Genomic DNA, 25531 nt, shown 5'->3' with positions numbered 1-25531 from the left:
TATAGCCATGCACCACTGCACCAGCAGAGTAGGTAGACGTTTTTGAAAAAAAGTTCAAATAGAACAATGTTCCCATTAATAATCAATCATCTATTGGGGCTGGAGTAGGACTAAGAGATGAAGCTAGCATTAGGTTCAAACCTACAGGAAAAATTACTAGGTGCTAATAAACATATGTAAGACATGCACAGCTGATCAACTGCTCCAGCCCGACAGATGTCAGAACGACCTTTCTTCTACCTTAACATTTTGAGCGGTACCTCCTACAACAACTGAGGGAAATGTCCAGGTGTATATTTGAGGATTTCATTTTATCAAAGACATGTAGAATAAAGCATAATGCCTACCACTATTCCACAATGAACACAGATGCCAAGATTGTCCTTGTTTTATCCGGGTAAGATCCACCGTTTCCTTCATCTGTCCTTGAACAGCTAAGGTGTTCTCAGATCCTATCTTGCTGCAATATTTCCACCTTTACTATGGCAGCTTCTGTATCTTCTGTTCTCATGGTTTACTTCTAATTATACTTAATTTGACTTAGTTAAATGTCTCAGGAGAAGCAAAGATCACCTATTCCAATCTTCCTTACATTTACTTTTGGCTCACTTTTAGTAGAGTAAGTAAACATCATTGGAATCTTCTTCCCATTCTTAAAACAAAATTGTTATTTAGGTCACTCAGGTATTTAAGATCATAAAAGCGCTTCAAAAATTATTCTCAATATGATCTTACTTTTCTTGAAACATTCTTCATTTTCCTAATAACACAGGAACCTAATATACAGAATATTATCAAATGAGAAAACTGACTAAATCCAGAAAATATTAATATGCATTATCTTCTATAATTTCTATATTTTTAAAATAGCTACATAATAATTCACTTTAGGAATTTTTGCCAATAAAGCATCCATATAAAAGACAAATGTCCAAGAATGTTCAGTTAGAACATACTATAATAATGTGAGGCTTTGGTGAATGGAGGCTGTCATCAGCAGAGATAAGAAAAAGTTAAAGGAACACTTCAAAGGGAACGTGAACATCGGAGCAGTTAAGTGATTTGCCCAAAGAGAAGTCTAGTTCAGGGCATTCAGCAGAAGTGTATATTAGATGTAATCAGTGCATTGTAGCATTTAGTAAGGGTTACTACACAGAAATACCAGGGATATATCCCCCTACATTCAACTTTATGATAAATGAGCCTATTCATAATAAGATGGTGGAAATATTAAAATTTAAGAACATATACTCTCAAATTCCTATTTTAGCCCTTCGCCAGTTTTCATATAATTTGAAGTCTGTAGACTAGAAACATTTGACCTGAAAGTTTTTAGACTTCATTCATTTAGTTCAGGTTTTTCTTTTGCAGGTAAGAAAACAGATCCAGAACCAAGAGGAGTCTGTCCTTTGGTGACACAGACTCTCAGCAGGGCAAGGCTAGACCTCAGCTCTGCCTCCAGGGCTCTTTCCACTAGACCCCTTTAGCATGAAAGTTCAAATAAATAAGCAGCTACTTAAGAAAACTTCAGGTAATGCATAATGAATCTATTTGTACTTGATGTCAGTTGAAATTTGGGGTTGATTTGTTTCTTGATGAAGTCTTGCTATGTTGCCTGGTCTGGCATCAAACTCCTGAGCTCAAGCAATCTTCCTGTCTTAGCCTTTTTGAGTAATAGGGACTATAGGCATTGGCCACCACACATGGCTTACATTTAGCTGAAATTTTTGTGGTTGTCCTCAGCCTGAACATACTAGAAATGACAGGTATGAAGAGACAAAAGGAAGATAAAGGGACAAAACATGGACAATCTAGTAATCTGTCTTCTCTATAAAATTTCATGTTAATACCATTTTACTCACATATTTATTCTACACAGCGATATAATGGTATGCTCGACCTATTCCACTTGGATGTTTTTCTGAATGGGTATAGGAGGCATCACACAAAACATTAAAAGATAAGACAGCCAAACAAGGAGGGAGGGATGTAAAAACACATTGATGACAAAAGACCCTAGAAAGCTGTTATTTGAGTGTCTTCCACCAATTATGATTGAAAATGCACCTAAATTACAAACTACTTTTTCAAAATACTTTATCAGATGTCTGCCCTAATGAAATTATGTTCATGCTATGCCTAGTCTCCTATTGCTGACCTGAGAGAAAACATTATTCTTAAAGACTAGATATAAAAATAAGTTTTCTTATAGAATCTACCAAAGGTCATTTAATATTTGCACATACAAAACAGAACTGTGGAAAAAAACCATCCTAGCTCACCGACTTAAAAAGTACAAATACTGAAAATGGAAAGCATGCAATTTTTCCTGATCTTTCAAAGCAGTTAACTTTCAGATGACAAAGATGAAGGAAGCCTTTTAAAAATCCTTTCCTTCAACATTTAAAAATAATCTTTTCTCTCTCCCATAAGAGCCACAAACTCTTATGTTTTTAAAAACACATGTTGACAATCCTACTATCCACAATTTTCAAACTAACTCATAGTCTATTACTTTAACTAGGGTTCAACTGACAAGACCTAGAGAGTTACACAGTAGTTGTAAGATGATAATAGATCATATGAACCTGTGATAGATCATAAGGGCAGACACTTGCACTGCAAGAGGATAAGAGTCCCAGACACTATCAGCCTGGTGAGTCAAGGACGAGGAAAGGAAACTCTCATTCCTAAAGTGACAAAACATAATCTAGTAATCTGTCCTAATTAGCACCGAATCACATTACTAGTACCAACAATGTCTGACCGCATCTATCTGCCCACATTCCACTCAACCATAAAGCAGACCAAGGCCAATGATCTTACCTCAAACTGTGGGTAGGGAGGAGTCATGGCTGAAGGGGGCCCTGAGGTGGGAGGTGGCATCCCTGAAGTGGGTGGGAACAGACCCAAGGCATTCAGATTTAATCCAGGAATTAAATGTGCTTGAAGCTGTAATGGTTTAAAAAAAAAAAAAAAAGGTTCTTTAATTTGACAATTAAAAGAATCAAAGGAAAGTGAAACGCTCTTTTTTTTTTTTTTTTTTAATAATAGGGATTGAACACAGGGATGCTTTACCACTGAGCTACATCCTTAGCACTCTTCATTTTTTAAAGAGCCAGGGCCTCACCAAGTTGCTGAGGCTGGCCCCAAACTTTGGGTCATCCTGCCTCAGCCTCCCAGGTTGCTGGGATTACAGGTATGCATGACTGCACCCAGTGGAAGCGAGCATTTGTGACAGTATTCAGATTGTGTATTATGTGTATTTTGTATGATGACATAAATTTCAGAACAAAGCAAATATTCCAAGTGACTATACTTCAGTAGATAATTTACATCTGTTTACATCTCTAAGTATCTTTAAATCTGAGATGATTTGCCCCTGCCTAGATCATCAGTTGCCCACAGGTTTTTCAAGGACAGGGAGCATGGCCTTCCTTTCCCCCACTAGAAAGAAATTGCTTAGCCAAAATGGTACTGCCTACCGAAATGGTACTGCCTGCCGTGAGCACTCAAAAAATACGCAAAGAATGCCTTGAATCAGTTGAAGGGGTGCACAAATAAGAGCTGCTCTCTGAGAAGCACACCAGGTGCACTCAACCAGCTGTAAAGAGATCTCTACTCCTTATAAAACCCAGCACTCCTGGGGTTTCAGGCCTAAGAAAGTCCAGCGCTTTGGAAATCAGGACCCAACACCATGTTAGTATTGCTAACCAAATCTTTGGAATGGATACAGGAACCAGAAGGGAATTTTAATTTTAATTTTATAAAAGCTGAATAAGCAAGGTGGAGAGTAGAACTAGGCTTCAGTGTATCAGAAAATCTTTGCACAAGGTCTGGAGTTGGAATTAATCCCAGTTGATTCTGAAACATTAGACAGAAGTGATGACATTAAGGTAGGCAGGCTGTCATGTGGGGTAAAATTAACATTCTAGGTTTTTCTCACAAAGGTAATATTGTCACATTTCCCTTCTTTGTTTCATATGACAGGTCCAACTTATGAATTTTGTTAATGATTTACTTCAAAATTTAAGATGGACTTTTGAAGTGTTTCATGTTCAGAATTAATCAATCCATTAAAGAATGTCATAATTTGCTTTAATGATATACTACAAATTACTTTTCATTTTATTCATTTATTTTTTAGTACTGCAGTTTGAACCCACGGCCCAAAACATGCTACTGTACAAGTACTCTACATTCCCAGCCCCTAAACTTGTATTTTTAATAGTAACTTGAAGCCAATGCTCTAAAGTTTAGACATTTGCTAAAATCACAGAGTGTGCCAAGCCTAATGTCAAAGACTGTTCTTTCCTACTAAGCCAGGGTACTTGGTGTGGTGCTAAAAACCCATTAAAATCATTTCTTCTGATGCTACCACTAAAGAGATTTAATATCAATGCAAGGAAAAACATCTTTTAACTATTCATCAAAATAAGCACAAGTCCTTCATATTAAAACTAACATTCATAGAAGCAATATCATTTTCATAAGACTCCCTGATTTTCTTCATTATCTCTTCCTCAGCTTTGGCACATGTTTCAACATTGCCTTTAACCGTAATGGTGCGTTCTGGATTATACAGCGTCAATTCCTGCAATCTGTAGATTGAAAAAGAAGGGAAAGATAAAGAATGGAAATTATAGGAGGAAGACAGTTAATAATTCAGTCACAGATAGCAATTAAAACCAAACCATGGAGCCTGGCATTGTGTAAAAGTCGGTGGTCGAACATGATGGAAAATGAGTAAGCCCCAAAAGACATGAATCCAAGCACTGCAAGGCTACAGAAAAGAAAAAAAAAAAAATTTCCCCTCCTATCCTCTCAATAAAAATCACTGGGTATATATACTTTAAGCCCATGTTTTAAATATAGCTTGCTTATTGACCACTTAAAGTCAAACCATTTTCTTAATTTAAAGTGAATTGAAAAGGAATTATTAGAAGGATGGACAGATTTAGTGGAATCCAAAAGCATATAACCTTTGTATTGACCAACTCTAGGCATAACTGGCATTCTCGTGCAATTGCATTTTCCGGGTAAACAAGCAAGGAAAATGCATGGAAATATTCCCAAAAACAAATCAGAAATTATTGTCTACATTTAGTTTTTATGAGTATTTTTAGAATTTAGATTAAAGTAGAATGGAGAAAATAAATCAATCCATATTGACTACATTTTTTAAATGGTCCGTTGATGACCATTCCAACTACAAAAGAGTTGGATAGCAAAATTCAGAAACTCCCTGCTTAGCCCAGGTCCTGCTAAAGCTTCAAAATCTACAAAAAGTTACATCTGAGAACACCTAACAAGCCTAAACTGGTCAACAGCCTGAAGAAAAAAAGTATAGAGACATTTACCATGAAAAACAGAACTAAATACACAGATTGAAAGAATATGTTGCATTGGTACAGCTCTCCTTCATACTCCTAAAGTCCCCATTTTCACTATTAGCAAATGTTGTAGATTAAACTTGAGTCAGATATTATTTCTTCTTCTCAAACTTACTAGAAATGTAAACTAAATAATGAAGAAAATGGAGTCTATGAAGTCTCTTCATCCTGGACTAGTTAAAGTAGTATAGAATTCTAATCTCCAGTCTCAGCCCAGCCCTGCCAAGCATTTTGTGTTACAATTTTATCATTCTTTTCCAGTTCATCAATTTCATCCCACCTCTTTAGGTCCTCAGATGAAAACTAGGGTACTCACCCCCAGAAAAAGAAACCTCTCCATATAATTTCAGAGCATTCACGGACTTCAGGTGTTGTAGCCCGCTTCCGAGATGATGCCCCTCTCCAAGTTATCTGTAGTCCCTACACACATGCTGAAGAAGGCTGACTTGTTTAAACAACATTAGGAAATGGTATGAGAGTAAGTAACTTCTGTCATAAATAGACACTGCAGCTTCTACCACACTCTTTCTTGGATCATTCCCTCACAGAGGAGAGTATGAGCTCTCTGTCTAGGACACTTAAGCAGCCCTGTGGAGAGGTCCATGAGGTGAAGGGCTGAGGCCCTCCACAAACAGCCAGCATCAACCTAGCAACATTATGAGACCCTGAGCCAGAACTATCTCACTAAGCTGTTCCTGAATCCTGAACCACAGAAACTGAGCAATCCATGTTCATTACTGTCCTGAGCTGTTATAATAATCTGTTATACAGCAAAGGATAATAAACTAGATAGCATATTACAGTTTGAGGAATACAGGAAGAAAACACCATCAAGACCTCAGCTAGAAAATATGAATGAAAAGCATTTAGATGTAATTGTGTCTTTTGTGAGAACAGATATTGCTTTCAATATAGATTAGAAATAGTAGGCAAGTATATAGAGTTTGAGAAACTGTCTAAAGGTGACAGTACAGATTAACAAACAGCTGTAAAGAAGTAAAGAGCAGAGCTTAATATAAAACACACAGTAAAAAAAATGCAAGGCTGCACTTACGGAGATATTGTGATTTTAGTATCTGTGTCTTGCTCAATTTTTTTAAGATTTCTTCCTTCTTTACCAATAAGACGGCCTACAAAGTTATTATGGGCTAAAATCTTCAAGGGGAGCTCTTCTGTGCTGTAGATTAAAAAGAAAAAAAGTCAAAATCAGGGAAAGTAAACCTACTCTTGGATTTTTAAAAAAATTTTTTTTTTAAATTCATTAAACATTGACTTCCTACCTACCAGATGGGAAACGTTATGCTAAGTACAGTGCTGACAATTAGCCTACATTTTAGCAATGCATGAACACAGGGAATGAAAAAAAAAATAGCAAGTTATTTGAATAAGAGTTAATTTTTGAAATTGTTTTTCTTTTATTCACTTCAGGGAATATCTACCTTCAAAGACATATTTTCTTAATGAAATCCATACTCCTAAACCCCTAATGCCAGAACACAAAGGCATGGATACAAAATAGTGTGATCCTAGTATAAATTTCAAAATACATACCTGGAGTGTTATGGTTGGGATATGAGGTGTCCCGCAAATGCTGTGTTAATGCAGGAGTGTTCAGAGGTAAAATGGTTAGATTATGAAAGTTGCAATCAAATCAGTGGATTAATCCAATACATGGATTAATCCATTTAATGGATTAATAATTTGGAGGGACTAACAGGGTGGTAACTGTAGGCAGGAGGGCATGGCTGGAGGAAGTAGGTCACTGAGGGCATGCATTTGGAGTTTAAGGGTCCAAGGCGTGGTCCCTCTCTCCCTCTTCACAATCCTTTCTCTGCTTCCTGGTTGCCATGAGCTAAGCAGCCTTGCTCTGCCATGCCTTTTCTACATGATGTTCTGCTTCACCTTTGGCCCAGAGAAATGGAGCAATGGACTAAACTCTGAAACCATGAGCCCAAAATTAACTTTTCCTTGTGAGTTGTTCATGCCAGGTTTTTGTTCACAGTGATAAAAAGCTAACTAACACATGCAGATGAGTATATAATTTATAGAAGAAACTTAACAATGGTACTACTTTGGGGGATAAGAACAGAAGATGGATGTTCCTATTCCTTTTACTGTGCATTCTGTATCTTGCACAATTTCTAAACTATATACATATCACTGTTTAAAAATGTCACTAAGGTTATCAGATGGTAGGCTTTTCCCTTATTTTTCTCTATACTAAAAAGTAATTATGTTCTTATACTGCAGCAACCATATATAATCCTTTCTGCTAAGAAGATATTTAAATGTCTCTGCAAATTAGGCATTGGTGATGAGGTCCCTGAGCTAAGTATAAAGCCTTCCTCTGGATTCAGTTTTTAGTGTGGCTATTCTGTATACTAAATGTGGCTCAGAACCCAACCACCACTCAAGTTCCTATGGAAGAAATATTAAGAGTTCCAACCTGCAAAATCCAAATAAATCTCCAGTTTACCTTTGCACACATTGAGGCGTTTCCTTACCTCTACACTCCCCGCTGTTCAGGGGTGAGGAGGAGCAGAAGACAGGGCACCCAAGGGCTCTGAGTAAAGGACAAGTGAAGATTTGGGGTCCCTGTCTCAACAGAATCCCAGGATGCTTCTTGGTCCTGGTTTGGCTTCCTATGTACTCCAACTACCCTCTTCTATAGCTGGATTTCTCTTCCTCATTATCATTACTCACTCCACATTCAAATAAAGATGAAAGTGAAATATTTAAATATTTAAATCAGATTTATGTTTCACAACCAAATCAGTAGTGCTAACCACTGTAGCTCATCAGGATAGCATTTCCCTTTGTTTGCTGGGAATCTCCAAGAACTGTGTCATAGAAATTCAAAATAAAACACCATATAAATCTCTTTTGTAAGTTAGTCCCCTTTACTCACAATTTTATATCTTGCGCTTCCTTATGCATAATCTCCAGAATAGACTTACAAGCTGCAGAGGTGCCTTCAGGGGTGGAGAGGATCGTAATTGACTTCTCAGCAGCCCCTGCATTCTCTTTACGATGGACATCAATTCTGAGAGTGAGCACAAGCAGAGAGAAAGTGAGAGCTATAAGGTATATTCACAACAGAGTTTTTGATTACCAACTGCGAAGCCCCAGGACTTCTAGGGAGAGAGTGGATGACCCACTTCCCTCAAGAGCAGAAACTCTGTACCACATGTCAACACTGATGCCTCTTAGGCAGATGTTAATTCCAGGAACATGCCCCTCTGTTTACTCAGTCCAACCAAGCAGAGATATCTTTTCATTTAGCCCAAGCTACTGGTGCTTAAAACTCCCTTTCAGATGCCACAGTACAAATATCTCACAGGCAAAGAGCCTGGTATTCAGACAAAAGGCTTTCTTCTGCTCCAAAACAGATAGGAACTGGAGTGTGTGCCAATGGGACTGGAGCTGGAGTCCCACAAGCCAGGTTGAATTCCCTGTTCTGTGCAGAATATCCATTAATCATGGTGAGCACATTTCATTCATCTGCTTTCTTTTTGCAAGGCTTCTGTGTTTGCCGTCTCAATAGAGGAAAGTCTGCAACAAATGTGGTGGAAATGGAACCCAAAGAGATAGCAATTCTACTTCAAGGAAAACCAAATGGTCAATAAATGCAAATAATGTTCAGACTTACTAGTAATTTGTATGCATGCCAATTGAAACATCATTTTCCTCCAAATCTGCAAATATTTTGAGATGGATAAAATCAAGTTTTAGTGAGATGAAGGGTAATGGGACACATCCACATTTCTGATGTGAGTACACAGCAAACTGGCAGAACCTATCAAACGTAACGCTATTGTCATCTTTCAACTCAAGAACACTTCTCATAACATCTTGTATAGACAATCACATATGTGGACCAAAAGTGGTATTTCTCACTGACATTTTAAGCCAGATTCATTTGTTTTGTGAATGGTGCATCCTGTGCATTGCAGGATAAGTAACAACATCCCTGACCTCTTCCCACTAGATGCTAGAAGCATACCCTTTACCCAGTTCTGACACCAAAAGTGTCTCTAGACATTGCCAAACGTTCACTAGGGGAGACCAGCCCTTGCTGAAAACAATCAGCATAATAATGCTCACTGTGGGATTGTTTCTAATAGAAAAGAAAAGATTTGGGCTGGGGATGTGGCTCAAGCGGTAGCGCGCCTTGCCTGGCATGCGTGCGGCCCGGGTTCGATCCTCAGCACCACATACCAACAAAGATGTTGTGTCCGCCAAGAACTAGAAAATAAATATTAAAAAAATTCTCTCTCTCTCTATCTCCTCTCTCACTCTTTCTTTAAAAAAAAAAAAAAAAAAAAAAGAAAAGATTTATCTTTAAAATTCTCATAAGAATGAGATAGTTAAATAACAGTTACAGTATATCTATGTCATAGAGCTAGTTTGTTGTTTTGTTTTTGTATTTCCAGAGATCTACCCTAGGGCCTTGCACATTCTAGGCAAGTAGTCTACGTCTGAGCTTCATTCCCAGCCCATCAGAAAGCTATTTATCAAAAAGGTGATGAAACTACAAGTACTAATATAGTGTATGGTCATCAGATACAGCAAAAATCACTTCCCTTCTTCTCTATCATCAATCTAAGAGAAAAATATATACCATAATGTGATTTCTTTTTAAAAAGCTACAAAATAGGGCTGGGTCGTAGCTCAGTGGTAGAGCGCTTGCTAGCATACATGAGGCACTGGGTTTGATCCTCAGCACCACATAAAAACAAATAAAATGAAAATGTTTTTTTTTAAAAGGGGGGGGGGCTGGGGTTGTGGCTCAGTGGTAGGGCGCTCGCCTGGCATGCTCGAGGCCCTGGGTTCAATCCTCAAAACCACATAAAAATAAACAAAATAAAGGTATTATGTACAACTAAAAAAAAAAAAGCTACACATTAATAGATGCAAGGAACAACTCCTATAAATACATACCTGGCTTCATCTCACTTTTGACTATCTCAAGAGTGAGATGAAGCTGGGTATGGTGGTGCACACCTGTAATCCCAGCGGCTCAGGAGGTTGAGGCAAGAGGATCACGGAGTTCAAAACCAGCCTCAGCAATGGCAAGGCACTAAGCAACTCAGTGAGATCCTGTCTCTAAATAAAATACAAAACAGGGTTGGGGATGTGGCTCACTGATTAAGTGTTCCTGAGTTCAGCCTCCAGTACCCTCCCCCCAAAAAAGAGAATGGGGTGAATGCTGGGTGTGTGGCATACACCTACAATCACAATAATGAAGGCCAGGGATATAACTCAGTAGTAAAGCACCCTGGGTTCCATCTCCAGTGCCCTCCCCTCCAAAAAATGAAAGAATGAGATGAACCTTTAGCCTTTCTTATTTTAATTCCCAAATTTGTACATTTGAATTAAACACAGAATAAGTTTGCTGTTGCTTATCCCAAAAAATAAGTTTTAGGGAAAATTAAGTACTTCTTAAGTCAGAGTCATGAGCATGATGACCACTTCATTATGCCAATCATTTCAAGGTTTGGGTTTCCTTTTCCTGAACACTTAGTTGAAAATTAAAGCTTTGTGCAGAAGTAAAACCTGTAACTAAAAATAAGGGTAATATAGAAATGAAACAAGTATGGGCTCCCTAGAAATAAAAAAAAAAAAATTTCTTATATAAAAGCACCAATCTCAGGAACCAGCTTCCTAGGTTGTTTCAATACCCAATCAGTGTCAGTCATGCATATCTTCTGGTAACTTGTTAATATATCCCTTCTGTTTATTTCCACCTTCTGTGTTAAGGACTACCAAACTGTCATCCCCTGAGAAAAGAGAACTTAACTTTGGAGATTAGGGTGGTCCCCTAGAGACCATTCCAGAAACAGAGGTTCTGATAATGATTAGTTTCAACGGCAAGAGTTAATTAACTTCTCTGGCAGAGTTCTGCAAACAAATCATCAGATACAGCAAAAATCACTTCCCTTCTTCTCTATCCCCCATCTTCCTGCCTTAAGTAAAACAAATAGTTCAATTTAAGTCACAGTTCTTTCATCCAACAAGGAAATGAGGAGCTCAAAAACGAGCAACTCTAATCTGCCACATGACAAAGGAAGCCACGTAATAAGTTTCTGCAGGTAATGGAAGGTCATGGCAAGCAAATAGCTTTTAAAATTTAAGATTAAAGTCAGGCAAATTTATCTAGATTATGGTTCAGCTGTCTTCCCTATCTACTATATTATCAGGTCAGAGCCATCAATTTTTCACACAGGTACCAACTTAATGTCTCTTGCTTCAAAGTAGAAGTCAAAATAGGACATCATGGGGGCAGAGTGGCAGTAACCACCACAAAATACAGTTCCTTTTAGTTCTACATGAAAAATGAGTCAGACAGCTGAATGTAGACAAGGTGCCTGTGATGAATATGGATAACTCCCATGCCTGGTGGAACAAAGCACACAGCTCTATTTTCAGAGAAAGACATGCGTAACTCCTCAAATCACATAAAACCCTCTTACTAAATTAAAAAGGCAAAAAGGATCCAGTCATCTCTGTAGTCATCCCAAGGCTTATAGAACAACATTTTCTATACCCAACCTCTTCTCCCTAGTGCAAGCATAGGTTCTCCAGAAAACACAGTAGGAACAGGACCAGATGTGCCTTGTAGCATTTTACAGAGCCCTGGATAGGGAGAGATCATCACCAAACCCCAGAGTCAAAAATATGCACACCACAGTTTGGTTTAGAAAGCCTAACAACTAACATGTAATGCACTGGAGCTTCTAAATTGAGGAGGTAATTTAGATATTTATATAAAGGGCTTTAAACACCATTCACATACACACTCATTTCACTCATTTGATAATGTAAGAGCCACCTCTGCATCTGGCAACAGCCTTAGAACTGTGGCTATAGTAGTGATAAATAAAAATAGTTGCTGGGGCTGGGGATGTAGCTCAAGCGGTAGCGCGCTCGCCTGGCATGCGTGTGACCCGGGTTTGATCCTCAGCATCACATACCAACAAAGATGTTGTGTCTGCCGAGAACTAAAAAATAAATATTAAAAATTCTCTCTCTCTCTCTCTCCTCTCTCACTCTCTAAAAAAAAATAGTTGCTTTCTACTACTGAAAAGTTACCGCCAATGTTTGAACAATAATCTTCCAATCCCCTTAAAACCTGCCAATTAGGGCCAGGGTTGTGGCTCAGTGGTAGAGCACTTGCGTAGCATGCGTAAGGCACTGGGATCAATCCACAACATCACATCAAAATAGACAAATAAAGGTATTGTGTCCATCTACAAATAAAAAATATATACTATCAAACAACATCCTGAAGAAAAAGCCATTCTAAATAACAAGGCTTAATCACAGGATAAATTTGGATCATAAGATGAGCAATTCTTTACTGAAGAAAAGAGAAAACCATCTCTGTATTGAGGCCACAGAAGAAATGGATTAGAACCAGAAGGTGACTTCCAAAACCACCGAAGGCTGGCAATGAGGACGGGGTGAGGCAGGAATAACCTGGCACTGCCCTTTTGTCTGCCAGGGCCTTTCCCAACAAAAGAGGATTGGGTATCATTTGTTTTCCATTCATGTGTGAAAACTGGAGGTTCCCCCTTTGACGTTTTACACAAATGAACACTCATAAACACTCATATCAAATCACAAGGGTTTTTTTTTTCCCCCTCACATTCCCAAATGCTGTACAAAGAGGTTCCTAACCTGTTCAGAAAGGCAACAAGTTCCTGAACAACACACTCTGTTAAGATTCAAAGGGGATGACAAGAACACCCACCACACAGTAACACTCACTTAGACTGGGTCTGTTTGGTGATATTCCGGATAGTGGCACCTTCTTTTCCTATAATGGCTCCAACGAACTGGGTGGGGACCAGCAGGCGCAGAGGCAAGTCACATGGCTTCTGTTTGGACACTGATCCTGGGGACCCTTGCCTTGATGAGCCTCTCTGCCCAAGCCCACGGCGCCCTCGGGGCTGCTGTGAGGAGTTCTGCTGGGCGGCTGTTTCATCAGGGATGTAGGCGACTTTCAAGGTGAAGTTCTCTAACTGGAATCCGTTCAGTTTGTCTAAGGCTCTGAAAGTTCATAAGGAGCAGGGGGTGGGAATGAAAAGTAAGTGATACAATGAATCTTTAAGCAAAGCAACAATCACTCAGAACTATTAGCTCCAAAACTTCTGAATAAAGCCACTATACCAATAGCAAACCAAACACACACAATCCCACCACCTCCCACACTTTTCCTTTGAAGTCCACACAGGGAGAAAAAGGCTAACAGGTTCCAAGGGGGGACTTACTAGCAATCTACCAAAGAATAAAGGAAGTGAAAAAAAAAAACAAAACATTTTGTCAAACATTTAATTGAGTTTAACCCTGAGGTTAGTAACAGCTTAGAAATGCCCAAATAGCAAGGGAGAAATGAGCAGGCAGCTTGTCCTGTCTAGTTTCCTAGTCAGAATGCAATGGCCATTACAGTTCATCCTCTAACAACATGAATGTTTAAAACATTCAAAGAATCAATGAACAATCTCTCTACATAATTTACAAGAGATAGGTTTTTTTTTAAAAATGGGGGATGGAGGAGTATTGGACATTGAACCCAGAGGCACTTTATCACTGAGCCATATCCCCAGCCCCATTTACTTATTTTTTTTATTTAGAGATGGGGCCTTGCTAAATTGCTGAGGCTGGGTTTGAACGTGCGATTCTCCTGCCTCGACCTCCCAAGCTGCTGGGATTACAGGCCATGGCAAGAAAGATAAGATTTAATACCAAAGATAGCACTTTCTGTGAGTCAGTCCCTGAGAAAGCAGTTGTTCCTGATCTCATGAGCCTGGGATCTGACTTGGAAGAGAGAGGCAGGGAGGCGATGAGCACAAAAGAGGAAGACTGGGAAGAGAGTATTTTTCCCTCCATTCATCACACTCTGTATCTATTTTAGAAGAATTTGCCCCTCCCCATTTTAAAACTTCATTTTAATGTTTATGTGGAAAAGTACCCAATTTGTAGACATCTCAGTGAATTTTCACAAGGTAAAGAGATACATCCAGACCCAATACCGGTGCCTCAGAAGCCCACGAGTACCTCCTTCCAATAATTACTCCTTTCCTAGACTCCTAGCACCATGGATTAATTTGCCTACTTTTAAATTTTATGGAAGCATGAGTACACGAGCTAAGCACTCTTTCATTTCTGTCCTCTTTTATTTATTATAAAAGTCATCCAACTTGTTATGTTCTACATATTTTAAAAGGCAAAAAAATTATGAATAAATAGTATAGGGTGCATAGCCAAGATTTTTAAAAACCACATGATCACACCCCCAGAAACATACCTTTTGAACTTCCCAATATACAACAAAATGGAAACTCAAAAAAGGTCCCACACTTTTCTTAGGCTCTTCAGGTTCTTGTTCCTATTCTGTTACAACAGGCCCCGAGAGCAGCCCACACAGGGAAAGAAAAGCAGGCATACAATACTCTCTCCCGCTGCTCTGTGTGGTGATTTACATTTTATATACACTCGTTTCCCTGTTTGTAATTCTTTTTTTTAAGTTATCAATGGACATTTATTTATTTTATATGTGGTCCTAAGAATTGAACCCAGTGCCTCACACATGGCTAGGAAAGCGCTCTACCACTGAGCCACAACCCCTATCTGCAATTCTTGACCAAGATGGAAAGAGATGGGTCCAGCACCAGCAAGGGTACGGAGAGCACAGAATAGAAGATAGACGCAGACAAGCAGCTGCAGAGGCTCACTGCTGCTCTTGGGCCAGAATTCTCCCCTTTCCTCATGTCAAGCTCCCAACATATGAATGAATTCTTGTTAGAGATCTCAGTCATGCAGAAATACAGAAGTAAATGGAAGATGCTCTGTTCCCACCACTCAAGGGCCTTCCCAGAAATGCTGCTGTGATACCTCTGTAAATGGACCTTGCCACTTTCCATGTCTACAAACATGTGGATATGTTCAATACCTTCTTCAAAAGCCTAACTGGGGTCATGATGTACATTGTTCAGTGGCTTGCTTGTCCTGGGACGTTTCCATGTGGTTTCTATGTCAGAGAACCCTTTTTTTTTTGGGGGGGGGGTGAGTAGGAGGGGAGTGGGGGGCTTTTATTGGTGAATTACAATTGTATATAATAGTTGCGTAATTCTGACATCATCATACATGCATGGAATTTTATTTGTTCCATTTCAGTCCCTAGTGCCCCCTCTTTTCCTCCCCCTATTTCCATTCTTCTACTCTAGTGGTCTATCTTACACTAATTTACATATTTTTAATTAGTGCTTTATATATACAAAGGTAGAATTCATTGTGGTATGTTTATACATGTACATAGTGTAATTGTGTCTAAATCATTCAGCATTTTCTTCCCCTTTCCTGTCCCTCTTCCTTCCCCTTCAATCTCTTCCTATTGCTGATTTTCCCTCTGTCTTTATGACATCCATCCTCTTCACACACAATTTTTGTCCTCCTTATTTTGCTCTACCTTCTGCATATGAGAGAGAACATTTGACCCTTAACTTTCTGAGTCCGGCATATTTCATGTAGCATGATGTTCTACAGTGCCATCCATTCACTGGCCAATGCCACAATTTCATGCTTTATGACTGAATCAAACAAACCCCATTGTGTACATGTACCACATTTTTTTAATTCGTTCATCCACTGACAGGTACCTGGGCTAGTTCCATAACTTGGCTATTGTGAGTTGATCTGCTATAAATATTGACATGGGTGTTATCAGTATACTATGTTGCTTTTAGTTCTTTTAGATAAAGACCAAGGTGTGGGATAGCTGGGTCACATGGTGGTTTCATTTCTAGTTTGAGAAATCAGAGGACATTCTTTTCACAAGCAACAGAGGAGGATAATGGGCACACACTGTGACTTTTTTAGTAAATCTTGATAGCAGAACCTTAACATGCTGTTCTTTACTTCCCTGTTTTCTTTTTTCTTACAGGAAAATGGATTAAGGGCCCTAAAATATTTTGGTTATTTCTACAAGGAAACAACTGACAAGTTTTATTAATGTGGTATATACTTATTATAATAGAAAGTTGGAACTGTAGAAGTTCAAGAGATTCAAAGTGACTTTACACCTTTTTGAAAGATCATCAAAAGTTCCTTAAAAATAATCCAAATTTAGAAACTCAAAGGTTGAATGTTTTCTCTCATATGCGGAAGCTAGAGTAAAATAAAGGAAAGGGCGAGGGAAGATAGAATAACATAAAGAACCAACTAAATATAAATTAATAGATGAGCAAAAGGAAGTCTACTAGAGGAAGAAAAATGGGAGAGGGGTAAGAGGATGGAAGGGGAGGATCATGAACTGAAAACAAATTGCATGCATATGTGAGTCTGAGGATGAACCCAACTATAAAGTTCTAACAACAACAAAAAAAAATTTCCTTCAAAAACCTGAAGGAATGAACTATATCTATAGGCATAAAAGGCAATACAGTTCACAGTTAAATCCTTTCCCATGACAGAACTGAGTTGCCAGCTTCAGAAGAGAGTAAATTTTGATTATGGAATGAAGGCCAATGTTATAAAAAAGGGGTTAAAAAAAAAAACACCTTATTTCTGGATTGAGTGAGACAAGAGACATTCTTCTCCATAAGGATAAACAAACACATAATTCCAGAATACATAGAAACATCCGGTAACTTATGTCCCAGTCACATGTCCAAGAAACCACCCTCTCAACTGGGCAAAAACTACCTTATAAGCCCCTATTGTGTATATATATATTAAGGTTACGGCCCCTCAGACCACAGTGTTTCAAACGCAAACATAGCTGTAAAGAAACAAAAGTAACCTTACTGTAGAGTAATGACTTTCTCATGAGATCCTCAGTTTCTGAACTTAAAATCAACACTGAAACCTTTGTCTGAACAGTTTAGGATATTCAACTATGTTACAAAGTGGTCAGCTAAGTTCATGGGGATATTTTTAAATATTTTCACCAAGCCTACTGTATATATAAGACATAAAGATGAACAATTATAATCATCCAAAACATACACATGCGGTCAACAGAACTCAGGATGTTTATCCACCAGTGTACTACTCAGGATCCTGTGTTCCATCATTATTTAACTCTTTGCACTGAAGGTATTTATAAGATGCTGAGTAATTTTTTTTTGGTTGGCAGCACTTAATTATACTGATAAAAAGTTTACTGGGGTGGATCATAGTTTATACTTAAAAAAAGCCTTGGTAGAATAGCTAGTTCAACTTGAGGATGAAGGAAGGAGAGAAAAGAAATTTAATCTAGGGAAGTTACATTTCCCCACAGGTCCACACAGAGATTTGAAGGTTGAAGAGTGTGGAGGACAGAGAGAGACCAGCACCCTAGTCCAGCTGAACAATAAATAGCTATGTTTTCTCACAAAAGCCATTCCTTGTTTGGCTGTTCAGCTATGAAATTTAAAAATGAGACTTATAGTCAGTTTCAATTCTAAAATTCCACATCTAAAGTCTTTCTCTTTTCAGGGGGTGGTGCTAGGGATTGAGCCCAAGGCCTTTCACATGCTATGCACACACTTGCTCTACCACTAAGCTACATCTTCAGTCCCATTAAGTCTCCTTTTTACTTTCAGATATCACTGCTGTGAATAGGTAGGTCCTAACAAGATGAAGTTTAGCCATTATGGAAAAGTCACAAATTCAGTTCTCTCTCCTACCACGATAATGATCATGGTATTTGGAGATGGGACCTCTGGGAGGTGATTACAATTCAATGAGGCCACGGGGCGAGATCCTCATTCCATGGGGCTGTGGCTTTATAAGAGCAGGAAGAGGAGAGACCTGAGCTATCGTGTTCTGCCATGCCTTGTGAGGGTCCACACTGCCTCAGGACGCAGCAGAGGGACCCCACTACTAGAGTCCTCACCAGCAAAAAGGACCTCACCAGATGCAGCCACCTAAACTTCCCAGCCTTCCATAACCATTGGCTAAATAAATCTTTATTCTTTGTAAATTACACATTTTGTGGTACTCAGTGACAGTTACAGGAAACAAACTAATACATACCAAGAATAAAGATATTTGACACAGCAGTAATTATCAAAAACTTGATAATACTCTTGCAGGGATTTTTTAAATTTTTTAAATTTTTTTGTTCTGGAGATAAATCCCCAGAAGCACTTAACCACTGAGCCACATCCCCAGCCCTTTTTGTATTTTATTGAAACAGGGTCTTGATGAATTGGGCCCCGGTGAGTTGCTGAGGCTGGTTTTGAACTTGCCAAATCTCCTGATTCAGGCCTCCTGAGCCACTGGGATTATAAGCATGCACCACCATCATACCCAGCAGAGGGACATATCTTAACAAAATAATTATGGATAAAGTCCCATTATTTACATTAAAGGACTTTATTACTAAACTAGTCCTAAAAGCAAAGCAAAAACAAAATTCAACAAGTACATACACACTAGATGTATAATAGAAAACTAGATAAATAAATAAACTACAAAGGCTATTATATGGAGAATATAAGTGGTATAAATGTATTTAATTAAGAAACAGCTCACAAAACTTTGCAGTGTCATCTCTGTAATTTTGAAACTCATGATACATGGGACAAAGTCTATAAACTCTATGCCAAATTTAACAGTGGTTATCTTTAAATGATAGGGAATTAGTTTGTATTCTTAATTTACTTTTCCATAATAAATCTATTTACATAATTTTTAAAGTTTAAATGTGGATTTCCTCCCTGAGGCATTAGCCAAGTTCTTCCAAACACTTCTAACCATAACTGCATGCCCGATTCAGATCTTCATACTGATATAAAAGGATCTGCGATGACAGTTTCAAAGCATGAACATTCCTATTCTCCAACAGAAAATAAACTCCAGAAACAAGAATTCCAGACAAGAAAATATAAGAGCTAAATGCCTACACATTCTACAAGATTATTTCTATGTCACACATCACACATCCTCCTATGAGTACTTTCTGCCCCTGACAGCTTTATCTTGGCATCTCTCTGAAGAGGGAAGGAAATAGGTGAACCAGAGAATTAAGCCTGTCTTGCTCTAAGTCCATTTGCTAAACATACACTTGTCTTTTTAATGATCTTTAAGCTTTCATTAACTTCAGTATTTTACTAATTTAGTAATTTAAGACTAAAACTTAAAACAATCCTATGTTATTTCTAATATTGTGTGCTATGAATCTGTTAATTTTCTTAGCCACAAGGTGGCAGGAATATCCATGTTAAAATCTATCTTAGAAATAAAGCCATATTTCAGGAATCCTCTTTAAGAGTGGCAATCACAGAGCTTTAAGTAACAAAAAGAGGCGGCTATGAACATTTAACCTAGATCTCTAGCTCCTCAGGATCCATCAGGCAACATTTGAAGTGTAGAACACGGAATAATAACAGGGTAGAACCAGCAGCAAAAACACATTGGGAAAATTCTAACAGCTGCTAACTTTTGAGCTCTCGCCACCTCCTATTATGGTAAGTGCTTTGGAGGCATTATCTTAGTTTACACCAACAGCCTCATGAGCTAAGGACTATAATTATTCCCATTTTAGAGACTAGGGGTGAACCAACAGATTAGCTTGACCAAAATCACAGACAGGAAAGTGGTGGCACCTCTGTGTCCAGTCTAGGCCACTAGACTCTGGAATCTATCCTCTAAACTTCCAAGCTCCACTCACCCTCACAAGCATATCGCAGTCAAAAGACTTCCAAGGAGCAGATGCCAGGAGGAGAAAAGAGCTCAAATAAGATCAACACGGCCCTCGTCACCTTAAGATTTGACCTGTAGGTGGCCTGCAGGATGTCATGGAAAAATGACACTGCATTGGTTTAGCCTGGAGCAGGCTTGCAGGGTTCAGAGGACCAAGTCCTGGAGGGAACAGTCTTCCTAGTTCAAGGTGCTTCAAGCTACTCCAGAAGCAGCCCAGAACCCAGTGTGTTTAACAAAAGGTACTATTGCTGAAAGCCTATATGCTGCGTTTTTAGATACACCTTTTTTTTTTCTTCCCATTTTGCTGTTGGGATTTGAACCCAGGGATGCTTTAACACTGAGCTACACTCTAGCCCTTTGTATCAAGAAAGGGTCTCACTAAGTTGCTTAGGGCCTTGTTAAGATGCTGAAGCTTTCCTCAAATTTGTGATCCTCTTGTCCCAGCCTCCTGAGTCCCTGGGATTATAGAAGTGTGCCACTGTGCCCAGCTTGATAACTTTATTGGGGGCCTGGGGCTGTGGCTCAGCAGCCAAGTGTTTGCTTGGCATGTGCGGGATGCTGCGTTTGATCTTCAGCACCACATAAAAATGAATAAATAAAACAAAGGTATTGTGTCCAACTGCAACTGAAAAAATATTTTTAAAAAATTATTGGAAAACTGAAAATTTTCATGACACTGTCACAAAACTGAATTTTCTAGTCTTTAAATCCATTAACTTTTTTAAATACCCAATTGCTTTCTAATTATCTTTGATCTTTGGAATTCTTGAGAGAAGGTGGAGAAACCACACATTTATATATATATATACATTTATATATTTTTAAAAGAGGCATGGACAGATTTAGGAAAGCAGAGATAAATTCAAGGGAGAATGTGGACCATTTTGGGAATAGGAAACAGTGTAACGGGGGCTGAATTCAGAGGCACTTTACTAATGAGCTACATACACTCCCAGTCATTTTTTATTTTGAGACAGGATCTCACTAAGTTGCCAAGGCCGGCCTCAAACTTGAAATCCTCCTGCCCCAGCTTCCTGAATCACTGGGGAGTTAATACTTAGGGTATATACTTTATTATATTATTTAGAAAATAATTTCTATCAGAGTAAACAATTTTTGTTATAAATAAATGTATTAAGTCTTTGACATATTACTAAGAATCCTTATATAGAAACATACTTCTGTAATTTTATTTTAGTCATTTACATGTGCTTTCACATTTCCTTAATAACCCTCAAAGGAAACAGCTCTAGATTAACACTTTAAAAGTTAACTATTCTCCTTTGCAGACAATATTTTTATAAGCTAACTAGACTCAGATAGCAACTAAATTCAAATGGTCCCTCTTCAAATACTCATCTTGCACTGTGGGAGGCACATCTTTGAGGACAAGGACTTTGCCTTAAATTACTGGTAACTTGTGGTTGAATTAATACTGGATAAAATTTAACTGATTTTGGGACAGGGTGGGAGGTACTATGGACTGAACCCAGGGCTTCATGCTTGGCAAGCAAACACTATCACTGAGCCACATCCCTAGCCCAAAAATTAACTGAATATTAGAATAAGGGTTATTGTGAATTATTTTCCTAGTTAGAATACCTAAATAAATAAATTAGGCATTTTAATTATCTAAACCAGACAATTCCCAACAGCCTTCCTTCTACCCCCCTTGGTATCAATAAGACTAATATCTATTATAAAGAATTTTTTAAGAAGAGAAAGAATGTCTCCACCTTCACCTTGATGTCATGTTAGAAGCACGTTCAGAATAATTCTGCTTTGACTAGCCAGTCTACCTTCCTGTGCTTTGGAATTTTTTTATTATTATTATTATTAAAAGGAGCAGGAAGCTAACTGCTTTCTCTCTACCAAAGTTTTTCTTAAGCTTCTTCAAAGCAACGTAGGTTGTCTCCAACATAATTTCTCCCATTTAACTATTAAGCATCCCCTCCTTAATTTTGTTAGCCTCATGAAAATTTTCAAATAAGGCAACTAAGACAGTTACATGACAATCTCCAAATACTCTGGAATTTATTCTCTCACTCCATATTTCCCATTCAACAAGGACTTGATTCTACTAAGTATTCAATACAGATCTTTGTAAAGAGTAAAACATGTTAAGTCAAATCATGTATCTACTTTTTCAATGCCCTTACTTTTATCTCCTAATCTACTGAGGGTTTAAAAGGTAAAATTTTCTTGTTTTTTTTTTTTTGAGAGAGAGAATTTTTTAATATTTATTTTTTAGTTTTCGGTAGACACAACATCTTTATTTTATTTTTTATGTGGTCCTGAGGATTGAACCCAGTGCCCCGCGCATGCCAGGCGAGTGCGTCACCGCTTGAGCCACATCGCCAGCCTTTGTTGTTGTTGTTATATAATGTAGTTGAAGGGCAAAATTTATAAAATATCATTTTATAAGACCTCGTCTCAAAATTAAAAAAAAAAACACTCATGTCACATTTTCTATTATGTCCAAGACCTTATAAGAGACATAAGTAATCATAATAACTTTACATTTTTAAAAATTCTATTTGTTCTTTTTAGATATATATGACAGTGTATATTATTCATACATGGAGTATTAACTTTCCATTCTTGTGGTTGTACATGATATGGAATTACACTGATCGTGTATGAGCATAGAAAAAGATTTTTTAATGAACCAAGGATACAAAGAAAATGCTCTTAAAGCATTAAAAGCCTTCAATTTTACTTGAGAGAAATTTCACCTCTTAGACTGGTAAATTTTGATGAAACCCACCCTGGGAAAACTATGGAGAAACCCTCTTACACACTGATGGGCATATAAACTAGCTCTAGAATAAATAAAATTAGAAACAGAACTCTACACCATAGAATTTATCCTATATGTAGACTCACACACATACGCATGGATCCTCCAAAGCATTGTTCTTAGCTGCAAAAGACTGAAAACAACCAAAATGTGCAACTTGGGATGAACTAAATAAGTCATTTCATATCAAGAAATCATTCTCTGCAACAATAATACCCATTATTTGGGAGACTGAGGCAGGAGGATCGCTAGTTCAAGACCAACCTCAGAAACTCAGTGAGACCCTCAGCAACTTAGCAAGACCTTGTCTCAAAATTAAAAAAAAAAAAAAAAAGGATTTGGGAATGTGATTCAGTAGTAAGATGCCTACAGTTCAAAAAGGAAAAAAAAGCACATACATGTATAAAACACTTAAATGTTATGGTATTATTTGTGCTAAAAGGAAAAAAAATACAAACATGTATTTGTCTTCCATATGGTTATCTCACAGCTCTCACAAAGGGGAGGCAGCTAGGGAACAATACGAGGAGGAAGATTTGCACTATGCTCATCTTTAGATCTTTTTAAAATGTTGTACCACATGAATATCACCAATTTAAAAACAGTTCCTTTTGTGTTATACAAATTTCCTTCTCCTTCCCAGGCTTATTCTTCCTGCCATAGTCCTTCTGTGAGTGGTTCTGCCTTTAGTAACTTAGGTGAATTTCCTCTCTTGAGGTTTATTTCCCCTTCCCTCTCTAGGACTCAGGGTCCATCAATGCTGTCCTTCTTGGCACACAGAAAGGACTGTCTGTTTCTGCCTGTGCTGTATCTGGAGGTGACTCTTCCGTAGTTAGCTGACACCTAGTGTTCTGCTTCATTTCTTAATAGTAGGGTTTCTTTTTCTTTTATTTTCTTCTTGGAATGCTGGGGATTGAACCCAGGACCATGGGGCATGCTAGGCAAGTGCTCTACCACTGAGCTACATCCCCAGCTCTGTGCTGGGAGCTTTGTATGTCACTTATCCATGTTCATGTTCTGAATAGAGCTGTCAAAGGCAGTATTCATGGGATCCTTGTTTTCTCTCTCTAGTGCTCAGTCAGTTCATTAGATCATTCAAAGCCTTCAGAACCTTTTCCTAGAGGGAACTGACTATGAAGTTTTATTAACTGCATTGGGCTATACTTTTTCCATAAATCTATAAGCAAGTTACATTTGTTCAATGTCTGCCTGCTCCTAAATGACAATAGTAATCACTAGATAATTCAGGGAGCAAGACGACCATATCTGTTAGTTTAACCCAGGATCAACTTGCCAGCTTCAGATAAAATAGCAATGAAGTGTCATAATAGCAATGAAAAAAAAATGTAACTTGGAAAACAATATACAGGCCCAAGACTTCCAGAAAATAGGGTGTAGTTCCGGGTATACTACATTACTCTGTTAATGGCATTGAAGAATATTGAAAATGTAATAAAATGCAGTCTTTCCTAAACATTCAAACTTCTTTTAAAAATGCTTAATTGCAGGGTCTAAGTTTACGAATAGTTTTTTTCTGCTACCCATCATCCCTTCTCTCATTAAGAAATCCACAAAATATAAGTTACTGTACTTAACCTAGTGATTACATAAAGTTAAAAAGTTTCAAACTGCTTACTGTCTAGCTTGGTCCTTACTGGAATAGGTTACATTTACCACTGCAGTTTCCGAGTCAGTGTTCACTAGAGAAAGAGAAAAACAGAGAGAAGACAGTTAGTTTTCTTTCTACTTTCTTCCTTTTACAAATTTGAAAGCAATTCAGAAGACATGTACCTTGCTCACAGCTCTCCACCACTCCATACTGGACTAGTAAACTATCCAGCACCTAGCAGGAGGGGGAGAGAAAATTATAAATTTTGAGTTTTCCCAAGTTGAGTTTCCCAAACCAGGGTAGATTTAAAATCACTAAGTAACTGTGATGGAAGAGAGTCAAAAAAACTAACTGGGGAAGGACACCACAAAGAGCACACACGATGGACTTCTCTCTCCTGCCCAACTGGTCCCCAATCTCAATCTCATTTCCTATGGCTAAACAAGAAGCAACAGGGACTCAGGAAAGTGTTCAAGCCACAGCTGCCCAACTTGAGGCTGAAGGAGAAAGGAGTGCATCTTTCTCACATACCCAGGCACACACATACACCCATATTTCTTATATACCCAGAAGAATTAAGGTTGTTCATAATATCTAAAAGTAGAAATAACCCAAATGTCATCAGATGGTGAAGTGATACACAAAAAAATGTGATACATTCATACAATGAAATATTAGTCAGCCATAAAAAGGATATAGTTAAACAAGCTACAATATAAATGATCGTTGAAGATATCACACTAAGTGAAAGAATCCAGTATCAGAAGATAACATATTAAAATGATCCCATTCGTATAAAATATCCAGAATCGTGAACTCTATAGAGACATAAAGTAGATTAGTGGTTGCACAGGGCTGTTAAGAGAGGGAGGGTAGAAGCCAAAAACTAAGTTTTTTTGGGTTTTTTTTTGGGGGGGGGGGAGTTGGGGAGGAATGGGAGAGGAGGGGTACTGGGGATTTAACCCAGGAACACTTTTACCACTGAGCTACATCCCTAGCCCTCCTACCCTCCACCTCCTTATTCTGAGACAGAGTGAT

At 38.2% G+C, this 25531-nt stretch overlaps 1 protein-coding gene across 1 annotated transcript in view; it reads right to left on the bottom strand.

Annotated features, from left to right (window-relative positions):
* Nucleotides 1-25531, bottom strand: part of Igf2bp3 (insulin like growth factor 2 mRNA binding protein 3) — a 139194-nt gene that overhangs the window by 22478 nt on the left and 91185 nt on the right. The window contains exons 4-10 of the mRNA XM_005319105.4: nucleotides 24676-24727; nucleotides 24521-24584; nucleotides 13164-13445; nucleotides 8302-8436; nucleotides 6448-6570; nucleotides 4466-4601; nucleotides 2827-2952 (exon numbers count right to left, since the gene is read on the bottom strand). Of these exons, the coding sequence (XP_005319162.1) occupies nucleotides 2827-2952; nucleotides 4466-4601; nucleotides 6448-6570; nucleotides 8302-8436; nucleotides 13164-13445; nucleotides 24521-24584; nucleotides 24676-24727 (918 nt within the window). The remainder of the gene's footprint in view (nucleotides 1-2826; nucleotides 2953-4465; nucleotides 4602-6447; nucleotides 6571-8301; nucleotides 8437-13163; nucleotides 13446-24520; nucleotides 24585-24675; nucleotides 24728-25531) is intronic.

This window comes from Ictidomys tridecemlineatus, chromosome 2 (assembly GCF_052094955.1).
Source record: "Ictidomys tridecemlineatus isolate mIctTri1 chromosome 2, mIctTri1.hap1, whole genome shotgun sequence".
NCBI classification, from domain to species: Eukaryota; Metazoa; Chordata; class Mammalia; order Rodentia; family Sciuridae; genus Ictidomys; species Ictidomys tridecemlineatus.
Note: the sequence above shows the minus strand (reverse complement) of the source record. Positions and strands in the feature narration are given on the sequence as shown.